Source organism: Vipera ursinii (assembly GCF_947247035.1).
Source record: "Vipera ursinii genome assembly, chromosome: 3".
NCBI lineage: Eukaryota > Metazoa > Chordata > Lepidosauria > Squamata > Viperidae > Vipera > Vipera ursinii.
In genome coordinates this window covers 187,791,157-187,814,020 of record NC_139516.1, presented here as the reverse complement: position 1 = coordinate 187,814,020, position 22,864 = coordinate 187,791,157, and the positions used below count along the sequence as shown (strand labels likewise).

The following is a 22,864-nucleotide window of genomic DNA, read 5'->3' as shown; positions in this document are numbered from 1 at the left end:
CATTCGGAGCCCTCCAAGCCGCGGCTCCTCCCAGCTCCACCAGGGCCTCCGAGATGAAGACACCGAAGCTTAGTTGGAAAATGGAGGGCTGCAACTCCAACTGCATGCCGACTCTCCTTCTCTCTCGGTTCAATCAACTCTCCAAGCCACGACAAATAGGAAAAACATCTCCGCGGGCTCGGAGGAACCCCAAAGGACCGGTAAGGACGCCAAAACTGGAGACGCTCCACGGAGCTCAGCCCAGCACCTCCGCCATCGTGGGCATGCGCAAAAGACATAAAATGACATAAAACCTTAATAAATAAAAACTAGGCATTGAAAATTCAATTAAAAATCGATTAACCAAATGGGAGGTCCATAGCTTGCTTTTTCTGCCAGTGTGGGTGGGGCAGGTTGGTCCCCACTGAGATGAGCCAGTTCCTCAGATATTCTAGGCAAATGCCATGAAGGGTTTTAAAGGTGATAACTAACGCCTTGAATTAGACCTGGAAGCAAACTAGCACCTAATGCTGCTTGCGGAACAGCAACTTAATGTGGGCTACCCTAGGGGCCCAAAAACTCTCTTGAGAAGTTGCATTCTGCACCAGTTGAAGTTTTGGATACTCTTCAAGGGTAGCCCCATGTAGACTGTTGCAAAAGTCCAACTGTGAGATGACCATGGTTTGACTGATTGAGCGCAGAGACTCCTGATCCAGGAAAGGTTCAGCTGATGCTCAACTGACACACAACATGAAGCTGAACAAAGACTCTCCTAACCTACTCAACAAGCAAGAGTCGTGAGTCCAGGAAAACCCCCATGAATCTGTCTGGGGTAGTGCAACCCCATCTAAAACTAAAGATGTTAAAAGTCCCAGAACCTGGAGCTCCAAGTACTCAAAGTCTCTTGGTCTTACCAGGGTTAGGCTGGAGCCTTTTATTTATTTATTTATTTTATTTCCATTTATATCCTGCCCTTCTCCTTCTCCCGCCCTTATCCCCCATCCAGACTCCCACAGCCTCCAGGCACTGCAAGGAAACAGCAACATTATCACTCGGTCACCTGGGATGGAGATGTAGACTTGAATATCATCAGTGTACTGATGGTACGTCATTCCATTACAGCGGATCATCCCACCCAGTGGCCTCATGTAGGTATTAAAAAGGAATGGAAAACGTACCAAGCTAAATATTATAACTCATATTTCCCCCTATTTGGTCTTCCAGATCTAGTGGGCTGCCATTCCTATCACCTAGGGGCAGTTCATAAGACTGGTGGGAATATCAACCAATTTGAAGTGAGATTTGCCAGGGATATCTGAAGTAAATAAGATGCCCATAAGATGCCCATAAAGCAGTTAAATTGTAAAAAATAGATTGTGATTCTTTTTTAATGCATCAAAAGTGTAAAAAGGGTAACTAACTTTAATTTGCAATGACTAATATGAATCATAAGTCTCTGCTGGGACATAATGTGCATATGTATTTAATAGGTATAACTACAGTTACACAGTCCCTATTAAATTTGATCTCTCATGTTTTTGTCCTGCTTGAATTATTGAATAGATTGCCTTTATGTAGATTGGGTTTATATAACATGGCTTGAAAGGATTACATCTTTTCCTTTCAAGAATGTCATCAGCTTGTCTAAAAATAATCATTCCTGTGTAATGCATAAAAAGGGTCAAATCTTTCTTAATGCTCATGAATTTTAAGCAACCATATTTCGGTAATCTAAATGGCTTATTGCAGCATTGCCTGTTTTAGATCTACAGCAGAAATAATGATATGTCTGGTGTGGTTTGTGTTTTGGGGCATCTCTTGGAAATTATTTTCTTTGTAACGAATAAAAAAAATATTGCTATAAGTGATAAATGAACGAAAGCTCTGGGCAATGAGCTTGATCTAAAGTAGGTCGCCAGCAGCATGCTAAAATTAAATGCTAATATTAATTATTTATAATAATAGTTTTTCCTGTTTATTGTTGGCAGCCTGTTTATGAATTGTGTTGCGAGCACAGCTAAGTTAAACTTTTAGTCATTCCTTTGGATTTGGACAAACTCACATCTGAATAATAAAAATAAAAGGAAGCTATTTTATGCCTTGTCATTACACATATAGCACAGATCTTTCTAAGGTAGTTTACCAATTGTAGTAAAATACAATAACAGAATCACAATAAACAGTGAAAATAACAAAGATCTATATTATTAGGCTCCTTAAATGGACAGTTGCTTGAAAAGGAAAACTTCAGCTTGTGCTGCTTCTGATTTTTTTGTTTCCCTCCCATGTTTGTCTTCTTCTCCCCATAACAACAATATATAGATAAGTGTTTGTTGTTGTTAGTTGCGAAGTCGTGTCCGACCCATCGCGACCCCATGGACAACGTTCCTCCAGGCCTTCCTGGAGATAGTCTTTAGAAAATGCCTGAAAAAGAGATACAGGGTTTAGCTCAGCAGCGCGATTCCCATTACCTGCCAAAATCCCCATGAATTGCTTTGGGAACTTACCTGTGCTTAAGACTGTGAAAGAGAAGCTGATAAGCAAGAAATCAAATTACAGTGTCCATTTTATGATAATAGGTTACACAAGACTCGTTCCTAAGTTGCAGCTGTCAGTTCAACTTCTTTTTGAAATGTTCAGAAGAAAAGAATTCTGTCTGGTACAAAGAGTAAAACTGGAGGATGTATTTATTTAATATAGATATTCTAGCCTTCCTATTAAATCCCAGAGTGAGATACAATAAAACAAACCAAAATCTGTACTAAATTGTAAACATTAAATTATAACATAGGGTTGTGACAACAACTACAGAAACTCAGAAATGACTTTGCAGGACATGTTTCATGAAAGGCCTGAGCAGTACTGAGCAAGCAAGCAAGCAGTGAGAACAAATAGTTTGTCAGTGCAATGTAGCAGAGGGAGTTTTTCGAGCCGTCTTTCCCTTTAAATTGATAGTTTTAGCTGAAAGCATGAGAAGAGAACAAGAAACAATAACAAAATTTCTACTGGTGGAACATTAAAAAAGATGAAGATTGATGGATGGAAGTTTGCAGCTGTGACCTGCAATGCTTGTGCCATTTTTCTGTTCCTGCCTGCATGCAAAGAATCCAACCTATTTTTCAGCTGGTAGCAAACAAAGGATTAGAATAGTGAATGATTGATGAAAGATGGTAAAGTTTTGTTAGATCATAGAAAGAAAGACGCATTTTTTCATAAGCATAAAAACATACAAAGTGCACAGTTTGACAAAGGTAAAGATTGGGGATGTGATTGATCACTTTCCAAGAGTTATCAAGTTCATCCCTCATTGTTCCTTTGTGCTAATCCATATTGGGGGGAAAATCATGCTTTAAAAAACAGCTTGCAACTATATCCCCATGGATATTAAACCATAAACAAAAATCCCACCTTTGGGGTAAGTTGGGATTGCCATTATTTCTTCTACTCCATAGAAGTGGATTGAAAAAAGAAAAGAATACTGCATATGAATAATTGGCTATCGGTATTGATGGAAGAGATTTGGTTTGCAGGCACAAGAAAGGTATATTGTACTTCACAAGGACTGGAGAAAATGTCCTAGGCTGAAGTATGGGGAACTTGATTGGAAAGGGTTTAATGGAGAGTCGAGATGAAAAATAAAGACATCAGGAAAAAAACACCTACGTGCACTATAGAAAGAAATGGAAGTGTAACTGGGCCTTTAAACTCTACAAGAAAAAACATTGCTTCATAAAGTTCACAACCTGGTTTATCCATAGATTAATGCTTTGAGTATAGGACATAAAAATAGAAGATTTCATTCTTAGTTCAGAAAGATAAGTATGATTTAATAATTATGAGACATGGTATGATCTATGGACACAATGAGCCAACTTGTTCCAAAGGAACAGAAGCAGTAGAAGGGAGAGGGATAATGTCAACATAAAAGGAAGAAAAAGGGAACATTCTACTAGTATCTCAAGAAAGAAGGCAAATTGCTTACTAAAACAGAAAGCAAAGCTATTCAGATCCTATTCTGGTTATGTTTTCTGCAAGAAGAATGCAGTTGGACAGAGCAGTATATAGGGACAGGGCAGAAGAAGTAAACATGGTAAAAAATATCTATTTCACTGACTATTTATTAAATCTCAGGGCAAAATGCATTGGGACCTAGGATAATAAAGGTGAGAATATAGATGAACCTTTTTATATTGTCTTTGAAAAACCGTGAGGAACTGATGAAATGCTAGATGACTGTAGAGAAAATGTCATTCTTGAGGACATCCATTGAGGATGTGATGAACTGAAGATGTACCTGAAGAAACAGAAGCAACTTTGTGGCTGACATCAATGGCTGGATGCGGGATTTGTGCTTGCAAAATCTCTCCCGAGAAAGAAGAGATCATGAGATTGCCCACATATATTCCTCATGAGTAGATGGCAGAAATCAATGTTTTTGTGATCTGCTTGTCAGACTGAGCACTACAGTAAAATAAATATTTAAATAATCAAAGCTTGAAATATTTTGAGTAGACTGCACTGTGGGCACTTTGCCTGGTTTTGTCTCTGAAATATTTTGGCTGATGTTTTTCTCTCCCATTATGTACCTTTCCATCCAGAAAGTATCTTGCTTCTGTGTCAAAGCAGCTTGCCTATGGCAGGAGCAGATAACATAGTACTGTAGTCTTCAAATGTTTTGAGGTACAATCCAGACATTGCTCTGTGTATACATTCTGCTATACATACCTTGATTCTCTTAACTCTCTCTCTTCCCCCCTGCATGTATGTGCGTAAATAAGTTTGTGTACCTATATAGATATGTATAAAGAAACACAGTGTGCAATCCTATCATTCTGAATTCTGAATAGTTGTGTACTTGGGAGCTTCTGTTACTGATGCTTTTAGACAAGTCCCCCCCTCTTTAAAAGATATCCTGCTCCCCTGATACACACAGAATGAATAGACTTAAAAAGCTGACCTAATAATCAGCTTCAGTTTGCATACCTAGGTACACTTTGCAATTCCAAGGCCTCCTGTGTGTCTTCATTCTTACAGATCCAGCAGCAACAGAAAAAGCAAGACACCCAGAGGAGCCCATCTGCCTTACCAAATATTTCAGCGTTGTCTGGTGCAAAGCCTCAAAGAAAAAGCACAAGAAGTGGGAAGGTGATGCTGTTCTTATAGTAAAAGGAAAGTCAGTGATGCTCAAGGATATGGAAGGCAAAAACATTGGAAAAGGTAAGAATGAAATGAAAATAATTGTTCAAGTGTATGTCGGAAGAAATATTGTTATGTAACTTTTGACCAAAGGAAGAAAAGGGATACTTTTTGATGACTGAGCCCATGCTTTGAAGCAACAAAGGAGGTGAAGAGCTTAGGAAATGAGTTCAAAGGTCCAAATGGTCCTTCCATTGCTTAGGATTCTGTGACTTTATGAAGGAATTTTCTGTCCATTGGTAGAAAGTTAGAATATTACATAGCCATGTCAGCTAATTGGAACTTGTGTGTTCGGAGGTAGTTTGTCATGGCTAACTTGTGAATGAGGCCAGATTTGTATCCTCTAGAGGTGTTAGACTTCAACCTCAATTATTATCATTTTCAACTATTATATCTAGCTGGAAATAGTATTTCAACATATTCGGCGATTGCCAGAATGGAGTTAAAATGGTCAGATGAGAGGAACAATTGCAATGATTAGATCTTTGCACATGTGAGTTGGAACTCAGGCTTAGGGATTGAGATGGCAAATTCAGCTGAAATATTTAAATAGTAGTAAATGAAAAATGCTCTTAGTGTACTCTAAAATTCCTTGTGCATGTATAGAGTATATTATCCTATCAAAAGCAAGGAATAAATGGAAATCTTCCAATAAAAAGAGTGTTTGGAAAGTATTATTATGAACTACCTCTCTGAAACAGGTCTTCTGAATCAAATCCAAAGTTTTGTCCTACTATTAGATAATGCCCAGAAAATTCCCATATTCATAATGTCATTCCATATTCGGAATATCACTCTTACCACTTGTCTTTTTCTCTCTTACATATACAAACTACACTCTGTTTCACTCTGGTTATATTTTTTTTAACCACTAGCCTTTTAGGAATGTTTCTGATAAATAATGGAATTTAATATCTGCCATATCCACAATACACTTTCCTACATTTATGTATTTGCAAGTTAATCCCAGTTCAGAGGGGTGAAAACTACCTGCATGTGTTCAGTGAAACTGCAAATGATTTATATAGTTAAACATTTTTGTAAAGTTTTACCTCCTCCACAACAACCTGCAGCAAAATAGTATGCAAGAAGGCATACCTTTAAGCCATTTCTTTATAGTATCAGTTCTTTGACATAATCTTTTATCTAGTAAAGTCCACTTTATCAGATGTAGTAAGTGCAATTCTTTATCTCTCTTTCCCTCCCCCCCCAGATAGCAATGATTACCAAATAAAGGACAGTCTCTAACATTTCAAACAAAATTTACATGCCTGTGCAATAAGCACAGTGACCCATTCCCCACAACTATTCACATAAATGTGTTTGTCTCTAAGGTATTAGAGATTTCTTTGTTTCCAGAAAAATAATAATTGGTGCTGCTAACACAATTATAAATAAAAGGGAGATCAACCATTTCCTGCACTATATTGCTTAGCAACAAGCGCTAACTTTCATGCATTACTCATTAACTTGTTAATCAAGCTTTTTTGTTCCTATTGCCTAGTAGAATTGGATAAGTTAGGAATTCATTTAGTGAAGTAAATGAAGGTGTAAGATATTTTCAGGAATGTATCTGTGAATTTGGGTTAGAATCTTTGTTTTTTCCCCCAGCCCTCATGAGTACCAAATCTCTGGAAAGCTTCTAGCACGCAATCTGTATTTTGGAGCAGTGGGTGTTTTGGCATCAAATGGGGCTAATATTTACCTTCTTTTAAAGTGATACTGTACCATAAAAATAAAGGAGCTATATTTATTTATTTATTATTTATTAATTTAATTTATATACCGCCCTTCTCTCAAGAGACTCAGGGCGGTGAACAGGGCAATACATAAAAATAGGATACAAAAATTAAAATTATTAAAACATAATTAAACAATGCCCATAAATAATACAGATTTAAAATTGAGATAGTAAAAAAATCCCACCCCGTCCCATCAGGCCAGGCCCGCTTGTTTAAAAAGATGGGTTTTAAGATCGCGCCGGAAGGAGCGGAGATCGGGCGCCATCCGGAGCTCTACCGGAAGATGGTTCCATAAATCCGGTGCACCCACAGAGAATGCTCTCCCCCTGGGGGCCACCAGTCGGCATTCTTTGACCGGCGGCACCCTGAGGAGGCCCTCTCTGTGGGAGCGTACTGGGCGGAGGGAAGTTGACGCCGGCTGCAGGTGCTCCCCAAGGTATTCTGGACCCATGCCATGGAGGGCTTTGTAGGTCATAACCAACACCTTGAACCTCACCCGGAAGACAACTGGCAACCAATGCAGCTCGCGGAGCAAAGGTGTAACACGGGAGTATCGGGAAACCCCCGATACAACTCTCGCGGCTGCATTCTGTACCAGTTGGAGCCTCCGAGTGGTCTTCAAGGGTAGCCCCATGTAGAGAGCGTTGCAGTAATCAAGACGAGAGGTCACGAGCGCATGAGTGACCGTGCGCAAGGCATCCCGGTCTAGATAGGGCCGCAACTGGCGCACCAGGCGAACCTGGGCGAACGCCCCCCTAGTCACAGCTACAATATGGTCTTCTAAGGAAAGTTGTGCATCCAGGAGGACTCCCAAGTTGCGAGCCCTATCTACAGGAGGTAATGACTCACCCCCCATAATGAGGGGTGGGATATCCTGAATATCACGGGATGCCGGTACGCACAGCCACTCCGTCTTGTCAGGGTTGAGACGAAGCCTGTTCCTCCCCATCCAGACCCGGACCGCCTCCAGGCACCGGGACATCACGTCGAGGGCATCACTGGGGTGGTTTGGGGTCGAAATGAAAAGTTGGGTATCATCAGCATACTGATGATACCCAACTCCAAAACCACGAATGATCTCACCCAGCGGTTTCATGTAGATGTTGAACAGAAGGGGCGAGAGGACCGACCCCTGAGGGACTCCACAAGCGAGAGGCCTCGCGGTCGACCTCTGCCCCCCTGCCAACACCGACTGCGAGCGTCCCAGGAGATAGGAGGAGAACCACTGAAGAACCGTGCCTCCCACTCCCAATCCCCTGAGACGCCGCAGCAAGATACCATGGTCGATGGTATCGAAAGCCGCTGAGAGGTCTAATAGGACTAGAACAGAGGAGTATCCTCTATCCCGAGCCCTCCAGAGATCATTCACCAGCGCGACCAATGCCGTCTCCGTGCTGTACCCGGGCCTGAAGCCCGATTGGTACGGGTCTAGATAATCCGCTTCATCCAGGACCAGAGGGAGCTTATGCGCCACCACACTCTCAACAACCTTCGCAAGAAAGCGAAGGTTGGAGACCGGACGAAAGTTATTTAAAACAGCCGGATGTTCCTGACATCTTTCAAAAACTTAGAGAGCTATTTAATATTTTTTCTTTAAAAATAATGTGTCATAAATATAAACTATCAGTATTCAGCTTTTTGGTCAAAAGAATTGGCCTTATTTCTTGCACAATATGGTGATAATGTCTTCTTTCTTAAAATTGTAAGATTTATTTGATTAAATTTCTAAGCACAATGATTTGTGCTTAGATTGTAAGCCGCCCTGAGTCTTCGGAGAAGGGCGAGATATAAATGGGATTTTTTAAAAAAAGTATTCTTTATTCATTTATATCCATATATCTCAACATAACCTTTATAATTTCTCTTAGGCACTGGATATCAGTTCAGAGACTTAGACAATCTCACTGAAGGTCAGAGTCTGATGATTGGAAGCAAAGAAATTGAAGTGATGGGTGTGATATTGGAAGAGGACTTTCAAAGTGGCAAATGTTTTTTGTCTGGTCTGGAGGCCACAGAAGAAAGTTGGAATTCCTCAGTTGCTTCTACAAGGCGGTTTTGTAACCCTTTCAAAAATGTTTGCAAACCTAATACCAAAGAAAATTGGCCTAACTGTAAACCACGTCATGATCCGTTAGCTGCAAGTAAGGCTTTGTTTTTGAGCTTATCTGCGTTAATCTGTCTATCTCTGTTCTATCCTCTTCTAAAGAAAGTGAATTAGTAATCCAAATCAAATTCAGACACTCTCTAACTTATATTGGAATTCACTCCAGTCATAGCCTCAACATACAAAGAGGAAATTAACTTGGGGAACGCCATACTAATTAAATGGGTGAATTGGATAACCAAATCTAACTTTTTTCTCTCGTTCTCAGAATCTCAGTATAAAACAAATCTAGGCACTATGGATATGATGAAATCTAGATGGACTGAAAAATGACATATCTGAAAACAGAAATCATATCTAAACTGAACAAACAGAAGATATTCCTCCCTTGATGGATTGGAGAGATTGCCATCTCATTTGCAGCAAAGTTAAGAAACTTGCAAACAGCTCATGAGTAGGCAATTTATTGTCCTCTAGATATAAATTCTAGACACTGAAAGCCAGTGATGAAGAATTATGAAAAATACAGTTGCTTCTTCTTTTATCTTGCCTTTTTCACTTTATACGTAACTCAGGTGGTGAACATATCTGTTTCTCCTTCCTCCTATTTTCCCCACAACAACAGCCCTGTGAGGTAAATTGGGCTGAGAGAGAATATCTGGCCCAAAGTCACCCAGCTGACTTTTATGCCTAAGATGGGACTCAAAATGTTTGGTACATACCTAAAAGTCAGATTATATGGGAAATTAATTAAGGTTGGAATATAACCCAGTGAAGAAAGTTGTCATTTTGTTAATTTTATCCTAAGAAGTTCTTGAACAAATATCACCATGTATTGTTTTTCCTCTTTGTTTAATATTAAACATCTTAGAGAAGACTGTTTACATGACAGTACTAATTGTTTATTAATTACTCTGTCAATTTGAGAATTAAAAGGATAGGGTCATTTGCATGTTTTGGTTTGAATTTGGCAATTTTTTTCCTTTCACCTACAAAACTGGTTGCTTTTACTTTAAAACTAATATTTTTGCACTGATACCACCTATGTTTGAAATTTAAGATTCCTTAGTTATGCCATATCCGTGCCCAAGTCACCAGCGATTGTTTAACAAGTCACATTTGCCTGTTGTGGATGTGGTTGTAGACCCTTACGTTACAAGCCATCTTCGCCCACATCAGCGAGAAGGAATTCTATTTCTTTATGAATGTGTGATGGGAATGAGGTAAGAAGATCATGAGTTCCTGGTTTTTGATCTCCCAGTCTTTCAGAACATTGGTAGATTTTGGGAAAAGTGGATGCATTTGCCTTTGGTATATTGTAAAAACTTCAAGCGCTAAAGCTGAGGAGAGAAAGAAATGCCCATCTAGGTGCCATTTTCAGCAACATTTTTGTGGTGATTGTTTTACCCAGGGAGATGACTATATGGGGAAGCTATGTACAGGTGGCAACACTTACAAAAACTAAAGCAAACTGAGCAATGGCAGAAGTATGAGAAAGAAGCTTCTTCCCTCCCAGAAGGAGGGAGAGCTAGAAAACAGCCTTTGTGCAAAACTTGTTCTAGATCTTCCCAATTCCTAAAAAAAAATCTGCATGATAGCAACCATACAGATTGGAAATACAAGAAAGAGAAAGAGAAAGAAAGGGGCGGGGGGGGGGGAGAGACACTGCACATAAGCCAAAAGAGGAGAATAGTATATGAGGATAATGTGGACTTTTTATCTGGAGACTAATATAATAACCATAACAGAGCAGTGGCCTATGCCTAGAGCATGTTTATAAGAGCTATTGTGGTTTCTTAGGTATGTATAAAATCTGCACGTTGTCCTTCCCACCCAAGAAAACTCAAGCCAAATAAAAATAAACAATACAGTTAAATACAATGAAGGGAAAAATATCACTTCAACATGTACTTGTCAGCTTTGGCCTGCTTGAAAACAGAAAATTTTGCCTCCTTCACCAGTTGATAAGTCATCTTTCTAAGCCGGTGGTCACATTTGGCATTTCTAGAGTATCTTGTGGGCAGTGTCACAAAATGAGTCTATGGAGATTCTCAGTTAGCCAGACCATGGTTGTGCCAAAGGTGCTTTTTCAGGAGGAAACGGGACTTTCTTGTTTTTTCTTTGAAGACTGGATGGTGGGGAATGGACAAATCCTTCCATTCCCCACCATCCAGTCAGAGTTGAAGAAGCTTCTTGGATGAGAAGCAAAACGTCTTCAAAGAAAAAGCAAGAAAGTCCAGTTGTCTCCTGAAAAAGCACCTTTGTCACAAAATGACTCTGGAGTCATTTACAAAATGGCAGCCATGGGGAGCACTATCATTGTTGGATATAAACATGATCTTGGAAGCTGATACTTTGTTTCCCAGCATTTCAACTTACTATTTTTTAAAATTAAAATGCCTGCTGAATGATAAAATGACACAGACAAGGTGGAGCCCAGCAGTCAGGCTTGGCTAACTTTGGCTGAACTCAAACTGAATGAGCTCAGGCATGGTTAATATTAGAATGACAAACCAACAGGAAATGTGTGAATTGTAACTGGAGGAGCCAAACAAATTTGTAGAAGAAGGCTGTGGCAAATTATTTCCTTACTGTTGCGAATGAAACTATGCAATCTTGTCCATATTGTTAGCAGAAGTTGGTCTTGACTTAAAGGAATCTTTTTTTTAAAAAAAAATCTAATTCATTTCAGCTTTGCTAAAGCTTTTCTACAAGGGCTTTCTCTTTCTTGGGTAGAAATTAAGGAGATCTAGCGGGAGAAAAATTATTTGTTGCCTAGTTTGGCTGAAAACTCCAACTCCTATAATTATAATATTTTTAAACCTATGATTTTGACAGAGATAATTGTCTCTGCCCCCTCCGTCCCTGCATATTACAATAGCTTTAAAAATATTGCAAAAATGAATGGATTTGAAGTCTACTTTGAATAAATCTTTAGAAGTCAGAGAATACAAGCAACAACTCAGTGAATTATATTGAGACCTTTTACAGAGTGAAGATTCTGCTTGTGAATAATGCAACAGCTTCTCCCCCTGGAAAATTCTCCTTTCAGAGAAATAATTAGCAATATTTTATATTAACAGGGAAGCTGATGAAATGGTGTATACTCTATAGCAAAATTAAAAGTATGATATTAATCTGGCCTAATAATTTCATAGAATTTATTGTGCTCAGTTCTGCAACCAAATTAGGGAGTTCATCCGCCAGAGGGAAGGGCACAAAGCAATTTTATTGATTCGGTTTTAGCCAACAAAAGCTTGGTTATTCATTCTTCAACAGATGGGACATATTGCCAAATTTGGTGAAAGTTTGGGAGATAATGCAGATAATAATGAAAGGGGTACTATAGTTTTATGAAGGAAATCCATAAATACTCTTTTGCTATATTGCCAAACGATCAGGATTCCTATTATGTTCCATTAAATGGCCAAGGCTTTTTTAAAAAAATCATTTTATACAATAATCGCTTTCTTTTTCCTTGCTGTCTGTCTAGAGTGAGCAATAGATTTGGTGCCATCCTTGCAGACGAAATGGGTTTAGGAAAAACGTTGCAGTGTATTTCACTCATCTGGACACTCCTGCGTCAAGGACCTTATGGATGCAAGCCTGTAATCAAACGAGCCTTGATAGTAACTCCTGGAAGTCTGGTGAAGAACTGGGGAAAGGAATTTCAGAAATGGTTGGGAAATGAGAGAATCAAAGTGTTTTTAGTTGATCAGGTGAACCAAAGAATTACACTCCTATCCCTAATAATTATTTTAGATACTCCCAAATGTTTATACGTTCATCCTTTATTTATGAATTGTATAAATAGATATTTATATAGAACCCTCTTAATTTAATTTCATTGACATGAGCATTGTCTTTTCTTACTTCACTCTGTAGAACAATTTACTCTAAATGTAATTTCACATTCCTTCTCTTCATCCACTTCCTGGGTTCACATCAAGCATTGAACCAGAATGTGTCTTACTTGTTTGGGTTTAATGCAGTTTGTCAACCCAGAGCAGCCAGTGGGGATTATTTAATAAACTGTGGTTAAATCCTTAACTCAGTGATGAATTATCCATTAGCAGTCAAATGAATGGAGGCTGCAGGCTTGCAACTCCACTGTTTGGTTTCAGGGCTTGTAATTAAAAAGTAGCTCTTTAGTATAGACATTTTCCTTCTTTCATTTCTTCCTGAAAGCAGTGGCATAGGCATACTGTATGTACTAAAATGTCCAATTGTTATTAGTAGATGGTTAACATTGGTTGGAAAGTGAACAGGAAAGAAAGAAACCTAACAATGTTCCCTAGTTGGATACTGGGGAGAGTCTTTTTCATTAATATTCAGAAGTAAAAATTAGTCATTGGAAGCATACAGGAGAAAAACAACTGTGTGTAGTTTAAACAAAGTTAGTCATCCCATCTTATTGTTAATGACACTTCGTAAATTGTCTTATTTGTCAATGAATGTTCATAAATTAATTCAGAATAATTCAATATATTTAGGTATGTGTGTAAGACATACATTTAGGTATAGATTCATTTTTATTTAGAATGCTAACTTTCCCATTCCCACATAACTTGCAATTCTCTTTATGTTTTACAGGATCACAAAGTGGAAGAATTCATCAATTCTCCCCTTTATTCAGTCCTGATTCTTAGTTATGAGATGTTTTTACGGTCTGTGGACCAAATTCAGAGGACAGAATTCAGCCTTGTCATCTGTGATGAAGGACATCGTTTGAAAAACAGTTCTATTAAGACAACTGCTGCTCTTTTCAGCCTCTCCTGTGAAAGACGAATTATTCTTACTGGTGTGTATGTCATTATTCACTCGCCAAGAGCTTCTGGAGAATACAAAAAGTGCTAATTACAATGATAAATATAGGTAGAAAAAAAGCAAAACATTCTCAGGATTATATCTGAAAATGGGTTGTATTCTTGGATATAGCAATACAAGGTTGAGGTGAGTATTTCAGCGAGTGTCACTGAAAATATTGTTCAACCTACAGTAAAAAAATAGAATTTGTTCCCTTTTATTGGTGTATTGAAAAGAGAATAAAAATCTAATTAGAGAAGGAAGGGTATGTGTATATGTATGTGTGTATTTGTGCCTTCAAGTCAGTCCCTTTAGTTTTCTTAGCAAGAATCCCAAAATGGTTTGCTATTGCCTGCTTCCTATGGTTGAAAGAGTATGAATGGCCTTAGTTGGCTTTGTGCCTAAGGCTGGACTAGAACTCCCAATCTCCCAGTTTCTATTCTGGTGTCTTAACCGCTACACATAATTGGCTCTCTTGTATTATTTACTAAATTCTATTTTGTCTCCCTAGGCACTCCAGTACAAAATGACCTGCAAGAGTTTTATGCTTTAATAGAATATGTAAATCCTGGAATTCTTGGTCCTTTATCAGCATACAAAAAAGTGTATGAAGAGCCAATTCTTAGATCGCGAGAACCTTCAGCAGCTGAGGTCTGTTATCACAATTGGAATTTGAGATTTTTTTTACTGATTGCATAAAATTAAGAGACATGAAGTTTCTTTACTATTGGAGAAATAATTGATTGTTATGAGAGGCAATACATATCTTATATTTACATTTCTGTATTGTATGAGTACCATTACAAAGAGCAACAATTAAAGGTATTCTAGAAGCAGGAAGAGAAAGTTCTCTGCTAACAAACCTTATCATGTAGTACAGGGAATTGAACCTTTTCATCTATGACTTCAAAGTTATAAAGTGCTCTTTCCAAGGAAAGGTTTTTAGCCTTACCTCTCAGTATTTTGGAGAGTGGCAAAAAATATTTATTTCATCAAGCTTTTAAGGTGTTAATTGGTTTTAATTATAGTAATTTTAATATATGTATAAATTTTGTTATTAAGTTTTTATTTGGTATTTAGTTTTATTATTCTAAGCTGCCTTGATTGCTTAGGAAGGAAAGCAAGGTAAAAATTTAAGAATCAATCAGATTAAGACAATATGAAATGCTGAGTTTATTTCAAAATTGTTTTAACGCAAATCTGAGGAGCATGGGAAATATAAAATTTAAAGAAGAGTAAATTTAGACCAGTCCTATTTCATATATTCCAGGCATAAAAACTTTATTTAACTCATTGGGATTTCTATTTAGAAGCTTATGTTCTGTCTGAAATCCAGAGGAAGGGAGAGCAATTAATTTGATATTCCATTTTATTTCCTAGGAAGACATTGAACTAGGTGAGAAAAGGGCAGCAGAACTGATGCATCTAACAGGATTCTTCATTCTTAGAAGAACACAAGAGGTCATCAACAAATTCCTGCCCCCCAAAAAGGAGAGCATACTTTTCTGTCGTCCAACAGTGTTGCAGCTAGCTCTTTATCATACTCTTTTGAACTCCCAGATTGTTAGATCTTGCCTACAAGGAAGTTTCGAAAATAGTGCACATTTAATATGCATTGGTGCTTTGAAAAAACTTTGTAACCATCCTTGCCTTCTCTTGAAAGCAGTACAGGTGTGCATATTGAATTATGTTTTGATATGTTTCTAAATTCTTAGACTTGTTTGGTGGGCATTTAAGTCTACAATCATTACAGTTTTTGATCCGATTTGAAATATGCATTACTTTCACTAACTAACTTTTTCCAGAAGAATTTGGGGAACAATAACAGATCCATGAAAAAAATTCATACATGGCTTTCAATCAATATGTCTATGGAGATTCTCAGTCATCCAGGTCATAGACATCCCAAAGGTGCTTTTTCACGAGGCAACTAGACTTCCTTGTTTTTCTTTGAAGACATTTTGCTTCTCATCCAAGAAGCTTCTTCAGCTCTGACTGGACGGTGGGGAATGGGAAGGATTTATACTCCTTGCAGGCAGCTAGTCATTTGCATTCGTTGAGGCCACTTGGAGGTTTAGCTGTGTCGTCAGGGTCACCTGAGTAGTGAAAATGGGTGTAGTTTCAAGAAGGCTCCACACCCATTTGCACTACTCAGGTGACCCTCATGACACAGATAAACCTTCAGATGCCCTCAACCCTGAAGAACCTTCTTGGATGAAAAGTGAAACGTCTTCAAAGAAAAACAACGAAGTCCAGTACTCATGAAAATGCACCTTTGGGCTTTGAGTCAATACAAAGATCAAACATTTTATTTATTAAACAAATTTATATGGCTGCCCAGCTCATACATAGTGACTCTAGGTGACTTACAGCATTAAAAACCCATAATCTAAAACTGATCAAAACTGGGGATATCATTAGATTAGAATGAAATGGGATAGGCTGTTTGGAAGGGCTTAAAATGCATCAAAATAGAAAAGCCAACTTTTGAAGTGAACTTTCAAAACATAGTCAGGAGACACATTTGCAATAGGCTCAGTGCAGGCAGAAGACAATAAGTTCGATTCTTGCATTCAGGAAATAGCGGGTGTGCCATGACAATGGGAACAAGCAGAAAGTATGGATATGGGTTTAGTTTGAATGTCATTAAAACAGTCAACATACTTTTCCAAAATTCTCTTCATAGAAGAAAGAATCTGAATCTTCTGGTAACCAAGATCAAACAAGCCTTTATGGTGGTTTACATGATATTTTTTCTCAAGAAAGTGCTCAGACAAATTTCTCTGACTCAGGAAAGTTGAAGGTGCTAACGCAGATGCTGGCAGCAATTCATGAGCGTGGACCTTCAGAAAGGTAGGAAGGCTATTTAGTTGAAAGTACAGTTTGATTGCGGTTGAATATTATAGTTTAGTTCTTTTTCTATTATATTAACCACCTCTAGTGCTATGGAACTTGGTAGTCGTTGTTCTTTCTTTCATTTAACCTAATCTCTTCAGAAGACTGAAGTAAATTCTCATAACTCTTTATAGATTTTTGTTTAGGGAACATGAATGACCTTTATTCATAAGTTTTTAATTCTCTACACTCTTATCTGATTGTTGTTTGTTAATGGTTTATACCTTTCTTCTAACCCAGGAGAAAATCTATCCCCTCCCTTTTTTTTGAAAATCCAATATTTGCTTGCCAATATTTTCCTACATTCTTGATAACATGTTGTTTTGAGAGCTGATGGCAGAGAGGCAGAGTCTAAAATATAACCACCAACAATTCATTAATAACCAAACATGCATAGAGATATGAAATAAAAACATATGTTTGTGCTTAATAATTTTAACAAACCTAGTAGGTGGAGGAGTGAGAGGTAGCTGAAAATGTGCCATTCCATATATAAATATGTTAACTTCCTTTTAATAACTCTCTGTGGCATTTCCCAATAAATTCTTTCTTTAAAGTCTAAAACACAATTTCTTTTTTCTTTTTGCCTTATTTCATATAAGATCAAATAAAGGTTGGTTTCACATAGGCTTCCAGTGGAACAGATGTTCTTTCTTATAGAAACAAAAGCAGATATGTCCTCTCTGCTTCATGTCTATCACAAGAGAGGCGTGCTATATCTATGCTACCTTCTCAGGACTCAGCCTATTCCACTGTGGTGGAACTTGACTTCTGCTGAAACATGGTTTCCCACTGGCCTTCTAATACCCTTAGCCCTATCATTTCACTAAGGCACTATTGCTCTACATCCTTGATTTACTGACATCTTTTCTTCACTTGCAATCCTTCATATGAATAAATAACAAGTGCACAAAACTTACACGGTAGATTTACCTCTGAGCACAATCTTTTTTATAATAATTGACATTTACACAATAAATTTTGGCTCATAATTCAGCTGATAGTTTCTATCAGAGAACTGAACATTTTGTTTACTGTATTATAAACATAAGAGGCAAATAAAACTGGTATTGGAATAATTTTGTTCCATCAACGTGGATGGAATTTGTTAATAACCAATTTTCCATATTCCATGCTTACAGAGTTGTTGTGGTATCTAACTATACTCAGACGTTAAATATATTGCAAGAAGTGTGCCAACGATGTGGATATCCCTATACTAGACTTGATGGCAGCACGCCTGTCTCTCAGAGGCAGCAGATTGTTGATAGTTTCAATAGTAAATTTTGCCCAGCCTTCATCTTTCTATTAAGTTCAAAGGCTGGTGGTGTCGGTTTGAACCTTGTCGGAGCATCTCATTTAATCCTGTATGATATTGACTGGAATCCAGCGACTGATATTCAGGTTTGTTACATTCTTTAATATTGGGGCTGCAAAGCTATTAGCATCAATCAGAATTAACTGAAGTCTTTTTAACGATTTAAAGCTATTTAAATAAGTGAATTTATTTATTAAAAGCCAATGTGAGCGAAATGGCAAGGGCTGATTTCTTGGAAGAAATTATATACAGGATGCTCAACATTTTATTTAGTCAGTCAAGCTTTTGTCAATGTTTTTGACACATTGTCATGGAGGACCATCTACGTGGTTCAACACTGACCTGATGTCACATAATTAGACAATCAGTCAAAAACTTGCAAAAATGTTTTTTCATAAAGTCATTCATAGTAAAACAGGAGCTTGATTGTAGACAGATTTTTTTTAGAAACAAAATAAAATAAGCAAATATAGTGAAATAACATTGCCAAGCATATTAGTTGGAAGGCCTCATCTATCATTTTTATTGTCTCATTCTCTTGTAGGCAATGGCCAGAGTGTGGAGAGATGGACAGAGGAATACAGTTCATATTTACAGACTACTCACTACAGGTCTGCAATATCATAGTTGTAATGCTTTTTCCCCCGTTAGTTAGTACCAATGACTTTGACCATTCTTGAATTTATGCTTGTTGCCTATTTCTGACCATTATTTTCAGGAAGTGAATGAATTTTGCTTTCTTTAATGCAGGCACAATAGAGGAGAAAATCTATCAAAGACAAATCAGTAAGCAAGCTCTTTCTGGAGCAGTTGTAGACTTTTCCAAGGGATCTGAGCATATCCGTTTTTCTGTTGAAGAACTTAGAAACCTCTTTACATTGCATGAAGATTCCAATTGTGTGACCCATGATTTGCTGGAGTGTAGCTGTATGGGAAAGAAAGATAATCAAGGTGACCTTTTCTGAGTTGCTTTTCATACACAAGATACAGTTTTAGTGTTGTTTTTTCCCCTGTCCAAATTGCAAAATGGTTGGCTACCGAGGGGGTTAAAAAAGTTTGGTGATGATGGCCATAAGTCTGCAGTTAAAAGCACGATGCATATAAAAAAGGGTGGAGCTTTGATTGCAGGGTTGTGGCTGCCCCCTTGCTATTTTTGATCTCCCACCCTTCTTGCAGGCACCCCTATTGCAGAAACTGGGATTGGTAGATTTGATGAGCAATTTTATGACGTTAATATATTGTTTCTTTATGAAGATTTGAAACCCATGTCATTCTGTGCAAATATTTAACTTAGTTTTAATTATAGGTAATAGATTCAGGACAGTGCAAAACAGTGGGACCCTTCTGTGTTTGAGGGGGGGGGCTAACAGAATTGTGAAAAATAAGCTATCAGAAGTGTCTGATATTTACTAGATACAATGCAGTGGTCAGTTGATACAGTTGCAAGGAGAGAAAATGGGAGAGGATGGTTGTCTTTTGTTAACCACTCTGGGAAACAGGTTGTCAGATTAGAGAAGACTAATCCATCATGTTTGTCTCAGACACCAGTGGAACGACTTGCCTCCAGAAGTTGTGGGTGCACCAACACTGGAATTTTTTAAAGAAAAGATAGGACCAGCCATTTACCTGAAATGGTATAGGGCTGTGGTGGTGAACCTATGGCACGCGTGCCACAGGTGGCACGCACAGCCCTCTCTGTGGGCACGCGCATAGTCGTCCCAGTCCTAGGCCTTCAGCTGGGTTTTATAAAACCTTTTTAATTTAGGCCTCTACCGCCTAGTGCAAAAAAAAAAGGTTCAATCAATCAATTTCAACTTGCTGCGGGGGGAAAAAAGATCTCGCAAAGTTGGAATTGATTGAACTTTTTAGTCCCACGCAGTCTGCCGTTCCCACCGCAGCCACGCCCTCCCAATGGGCCACGCCCACCCAATTGGCCACACCCAGCCAGTGGGCTACACCCAGCCAATGGGCCACGCCCACCCAGCACCCAATGATACATAAGTGGGTTTTGGGTTGCAGTGTGGGCACTCGGTCTCTAAAAGGTTCGCCATCACTGGTATAGGGTTTCTTGCCTGAGCAAGGGGTTGGACTAGAAAACTTCCAATGTCCCTTCCAACTCTGTTGTACTGTTATTCTGTCATCTAGAGTACCTGAATTCAAACAAAGGCATTTTTATAGGCATAAACGTCTTTATTTCAAAATGTTCAAGTAATGTTGAATATTTCTCATCAGCTTGTTTTCTTCCTGTTATTTTTCTTAGGTTGTCCTGTGATCCAAGACTACCAGAGTAGCCAAAGTGATGTGAAAGTCAAAAAGTCTCTGTCTATGTCACAGCTGATGCAATGGAAACACTTTTGTGTGGATCACAAACAACTCCCTGATCCCTTCCTTGACAGGATAAAAGACAACCTTACATTTATTTTCCAAAATATAACAAGTTGAGAGCAAGTTAGCTTCTTCTTAGTCACAGTGAGCTTGTATTCATTAGGGTATTATCATTTTTAACAGCAGTAATAGCAGCATTATTAATAATAGGATTACTGAGGATAAAGAACATATATCAAGGTTGACACTGTATTATTCTTTTAATCCTTAAAATAAACTGGGGGGAAATTTCTTTGCTACCACTTTTTCTTACAATGTCACATCACTCTAACAACTTGAGAATATATTATACTTCCATCTAATCCATCCAAGATGTTTTCTTCAACTAATGATAAGAACAGAGACAAGGCTTTCTTTTAATTGTGGTTATTTTTCTCCATCAATAAACAAGTTTGAATCTGTTCTCAGAATTAGTATGTCAAAGATGACATTTTGCATTATGTAGTTATGAGATAGTTACAATTTCTAAATAGTGGGAAAGCACTATTTTCTTCCTAGGGGAAGAAACATCTGCTCAAGTCCCCGTAGCAACTCAGATTTCATCAGATAATATTATAGGCACAAGTAATTTTTTTCCTGACATATGTGTACTTCGAATAACTTGTTTGATGTAATATATGATTAGTGGCATGGTTTTCCTCTTTATGTATTTCTTCATTAGTAATTTTTCTCCTGTCCTGATAGAATGAATTAATAGCAAATAATGCATCATTTCCATTCATTGGTTTGATTGCTCAGTTCTTACACATAGCCTCTAGAGCAGGGGTCTTCAAGCCCTTTTATGACTTGTGGACTTCAATGCTGGCTGAGGAATTCTGGGAGCTGAAGCCCACAAGTCATAAAAGGGCCAAGTTTGAACACCCCTGCTCTTGACAAGAGTTGAAGCTCTGGGATTTCATCTCTCAACCTTAGGTTCTCAGTTCTGCTTCTGTTAAATGCATTAGGAAGCAGGCTGTTGGCTCAGTTAAAAAAACCAGATGCTTGGCCTGCAGAAAGCTAACCTTTTTTGAAAAGTGATTTACACACTCAAGCATCTCTGAACTATGGCTTTGACTCTACAATGTTACCTTTTTAAATACAGTGACTCTGTACTGTTGAAACAGTAAAAATGCAGGGGTGGGTGGCATTTATGGAAAAGGGTTGTTTGAGGATTCTTAGACATCTCCTGAACTAGTTCTCTCTGATTTATGCTGTTCTGTTTTTTCCATTTAATATCCTTATTTTATCCTTCATAAAATAAATCTGTTAAAACAACCGAATTGTTTTGGCAAAGAGATTGGCAAAGTATGATTAGGTGAGGAGAAGGTTACAAATTAACTCTGAAAGGTCTATTCCCCCAGGCACAGGTCCACCCTTGTATTTGTTAAGAATGTGGGGATTTCCCTTTAAGTGTTTATTTCTGTCCAAAGGTTAGCTGTCATAACAGGCTTATTTATAGGATGCAAAACTTTCAAAATTTAAGGCGACTTACATCAGCAAGATATCCGCAAATATTTGCCATCCTCAAATGTTCTCTACAGTCACTTGGGAATGTAAATCCAAAGTTGTTGAAGTCCTTATGGATAGTTTCTGGGAGGAGGAATCCTCTTATTATTATCAATCCTAGCTTAGAATATTGCAATCTATTTTCAGGCAACCATGATCAAGTGGCTATTTTTCCATGAGTAATTTCACAAAGCAGGACAACAGCGGGCAGTCATATCTATCCTAACCCAGCACTTTTAACTATACATTCAAATAGTGTTTATATTACTAATAACATTAAAAAGAACAAGTACATTTGTTGATAATAGTCTTTCAAGTGATACCTGACCAGTTTGTACAAACAGTGCTTCTCCAGTTTATCTAACCTTGTTAATTGGATTAAGTTACATAAACCAGTGGTGACTGCAAATAGGCTATGTGCAATAAATTATAATAAAGATTATAAAAGTACATTTGCTTCAAAGTGTTCTATTTAAAATTAAGAGATTTAATTAGTTCAAATGTACTGTTCAACTAATAAAAACTTGAATTGGAGTTCATGCAGTAAGCTAAAACATAATGTGGATTGTTTGTTGAATCCAACTGTTTTCTATACTCGTTTATTTTGTTTATTTAATCAAATGTCTATAGCCACCCATCTCACAAATCTGACTCTGGGAGGCATACAATAAAAACAATCACAGTTTAATGTGTTGGGTTAATTGTCATTTATTCATTAAACCCTGGGCAAACAGACCCCAGTTTTTGGTGTGCGAAGCAGATCAGATAGATATTTGCATCAGAGATCATTTACAATCTTTCATAGGCTTACTTGAAAATACTTCCTGCTGAAAACAAAGGCATGTGTATGTATATCACATTATTCGCTTGCAGCATGAACAAAATTATGTAAACCATACATGAATAGGAAATAGGTAAAAATATTTATAAGATAAAAAATATATCTAAATCTAG

General features: G+C 37.9%; 1 protein-coding gene across 2 annotated transcripts in view; it reads left to right on the top strand.

The window, feature by feature from the left end:
* RAD54B (RAD54 homolog B) overlaps window positions 1-22,598 on the top strand; it is a 50,931-nt gene extending 28,333 nt beyond the window's left edge. For both annotated transcript variants that reach the window (XM_083359383.1, XM_083359382.1), the window contains exons 4-15: window positions 5,014-5,196; window positions 8,786-9,058; window positions 10,082-10,244; window positions 12,515-12,740; window positions 13,615-13,822; window positions 14,339-14,478; window positions 15,208-15,498; window positions 16,514-16,680; window positions 17,865-18,126; window positions 18,585-18,651; window positions 18,791-18,991; window positions 20,301-22,598. In XM_083359383.1, the coding sequence (XP_083215509.1) occupies window positions 5,014-5,196; window positions 8,786-9,058; window positions 10,082-10,244; window positions 12,515-12,740; window positions 13,615-13,822; window positions 14,339-14,478; window positions 15,208-15,498; window positions 16,514-16,680; window positions 17,865-18,126; window positions 18,585-18,651; window positions 18,791-18,991; window positions 20,301-20,482 (2,363 nt within the window). In that variant the 3' untranslated portion in view covers window positions 20,483-22,598. The remainder of the gene's footprint in view (window positions 1-5,013; window positions 5,197-8,785; window positions 9,059-10,081; window positions 10,245-12,514; window positions 12,741-13,614; window positions 13,823-14,338; window positions 14,479-15,207; window positions 15,499-16,513; window positions 16,681-17,864; window positions 18,127-18,584; window positions 18,652-18,790; window positions 18,992-20,300) is intronic.
* Window positions 22,599-22,864: the final 266 nt, after the last annotated feature.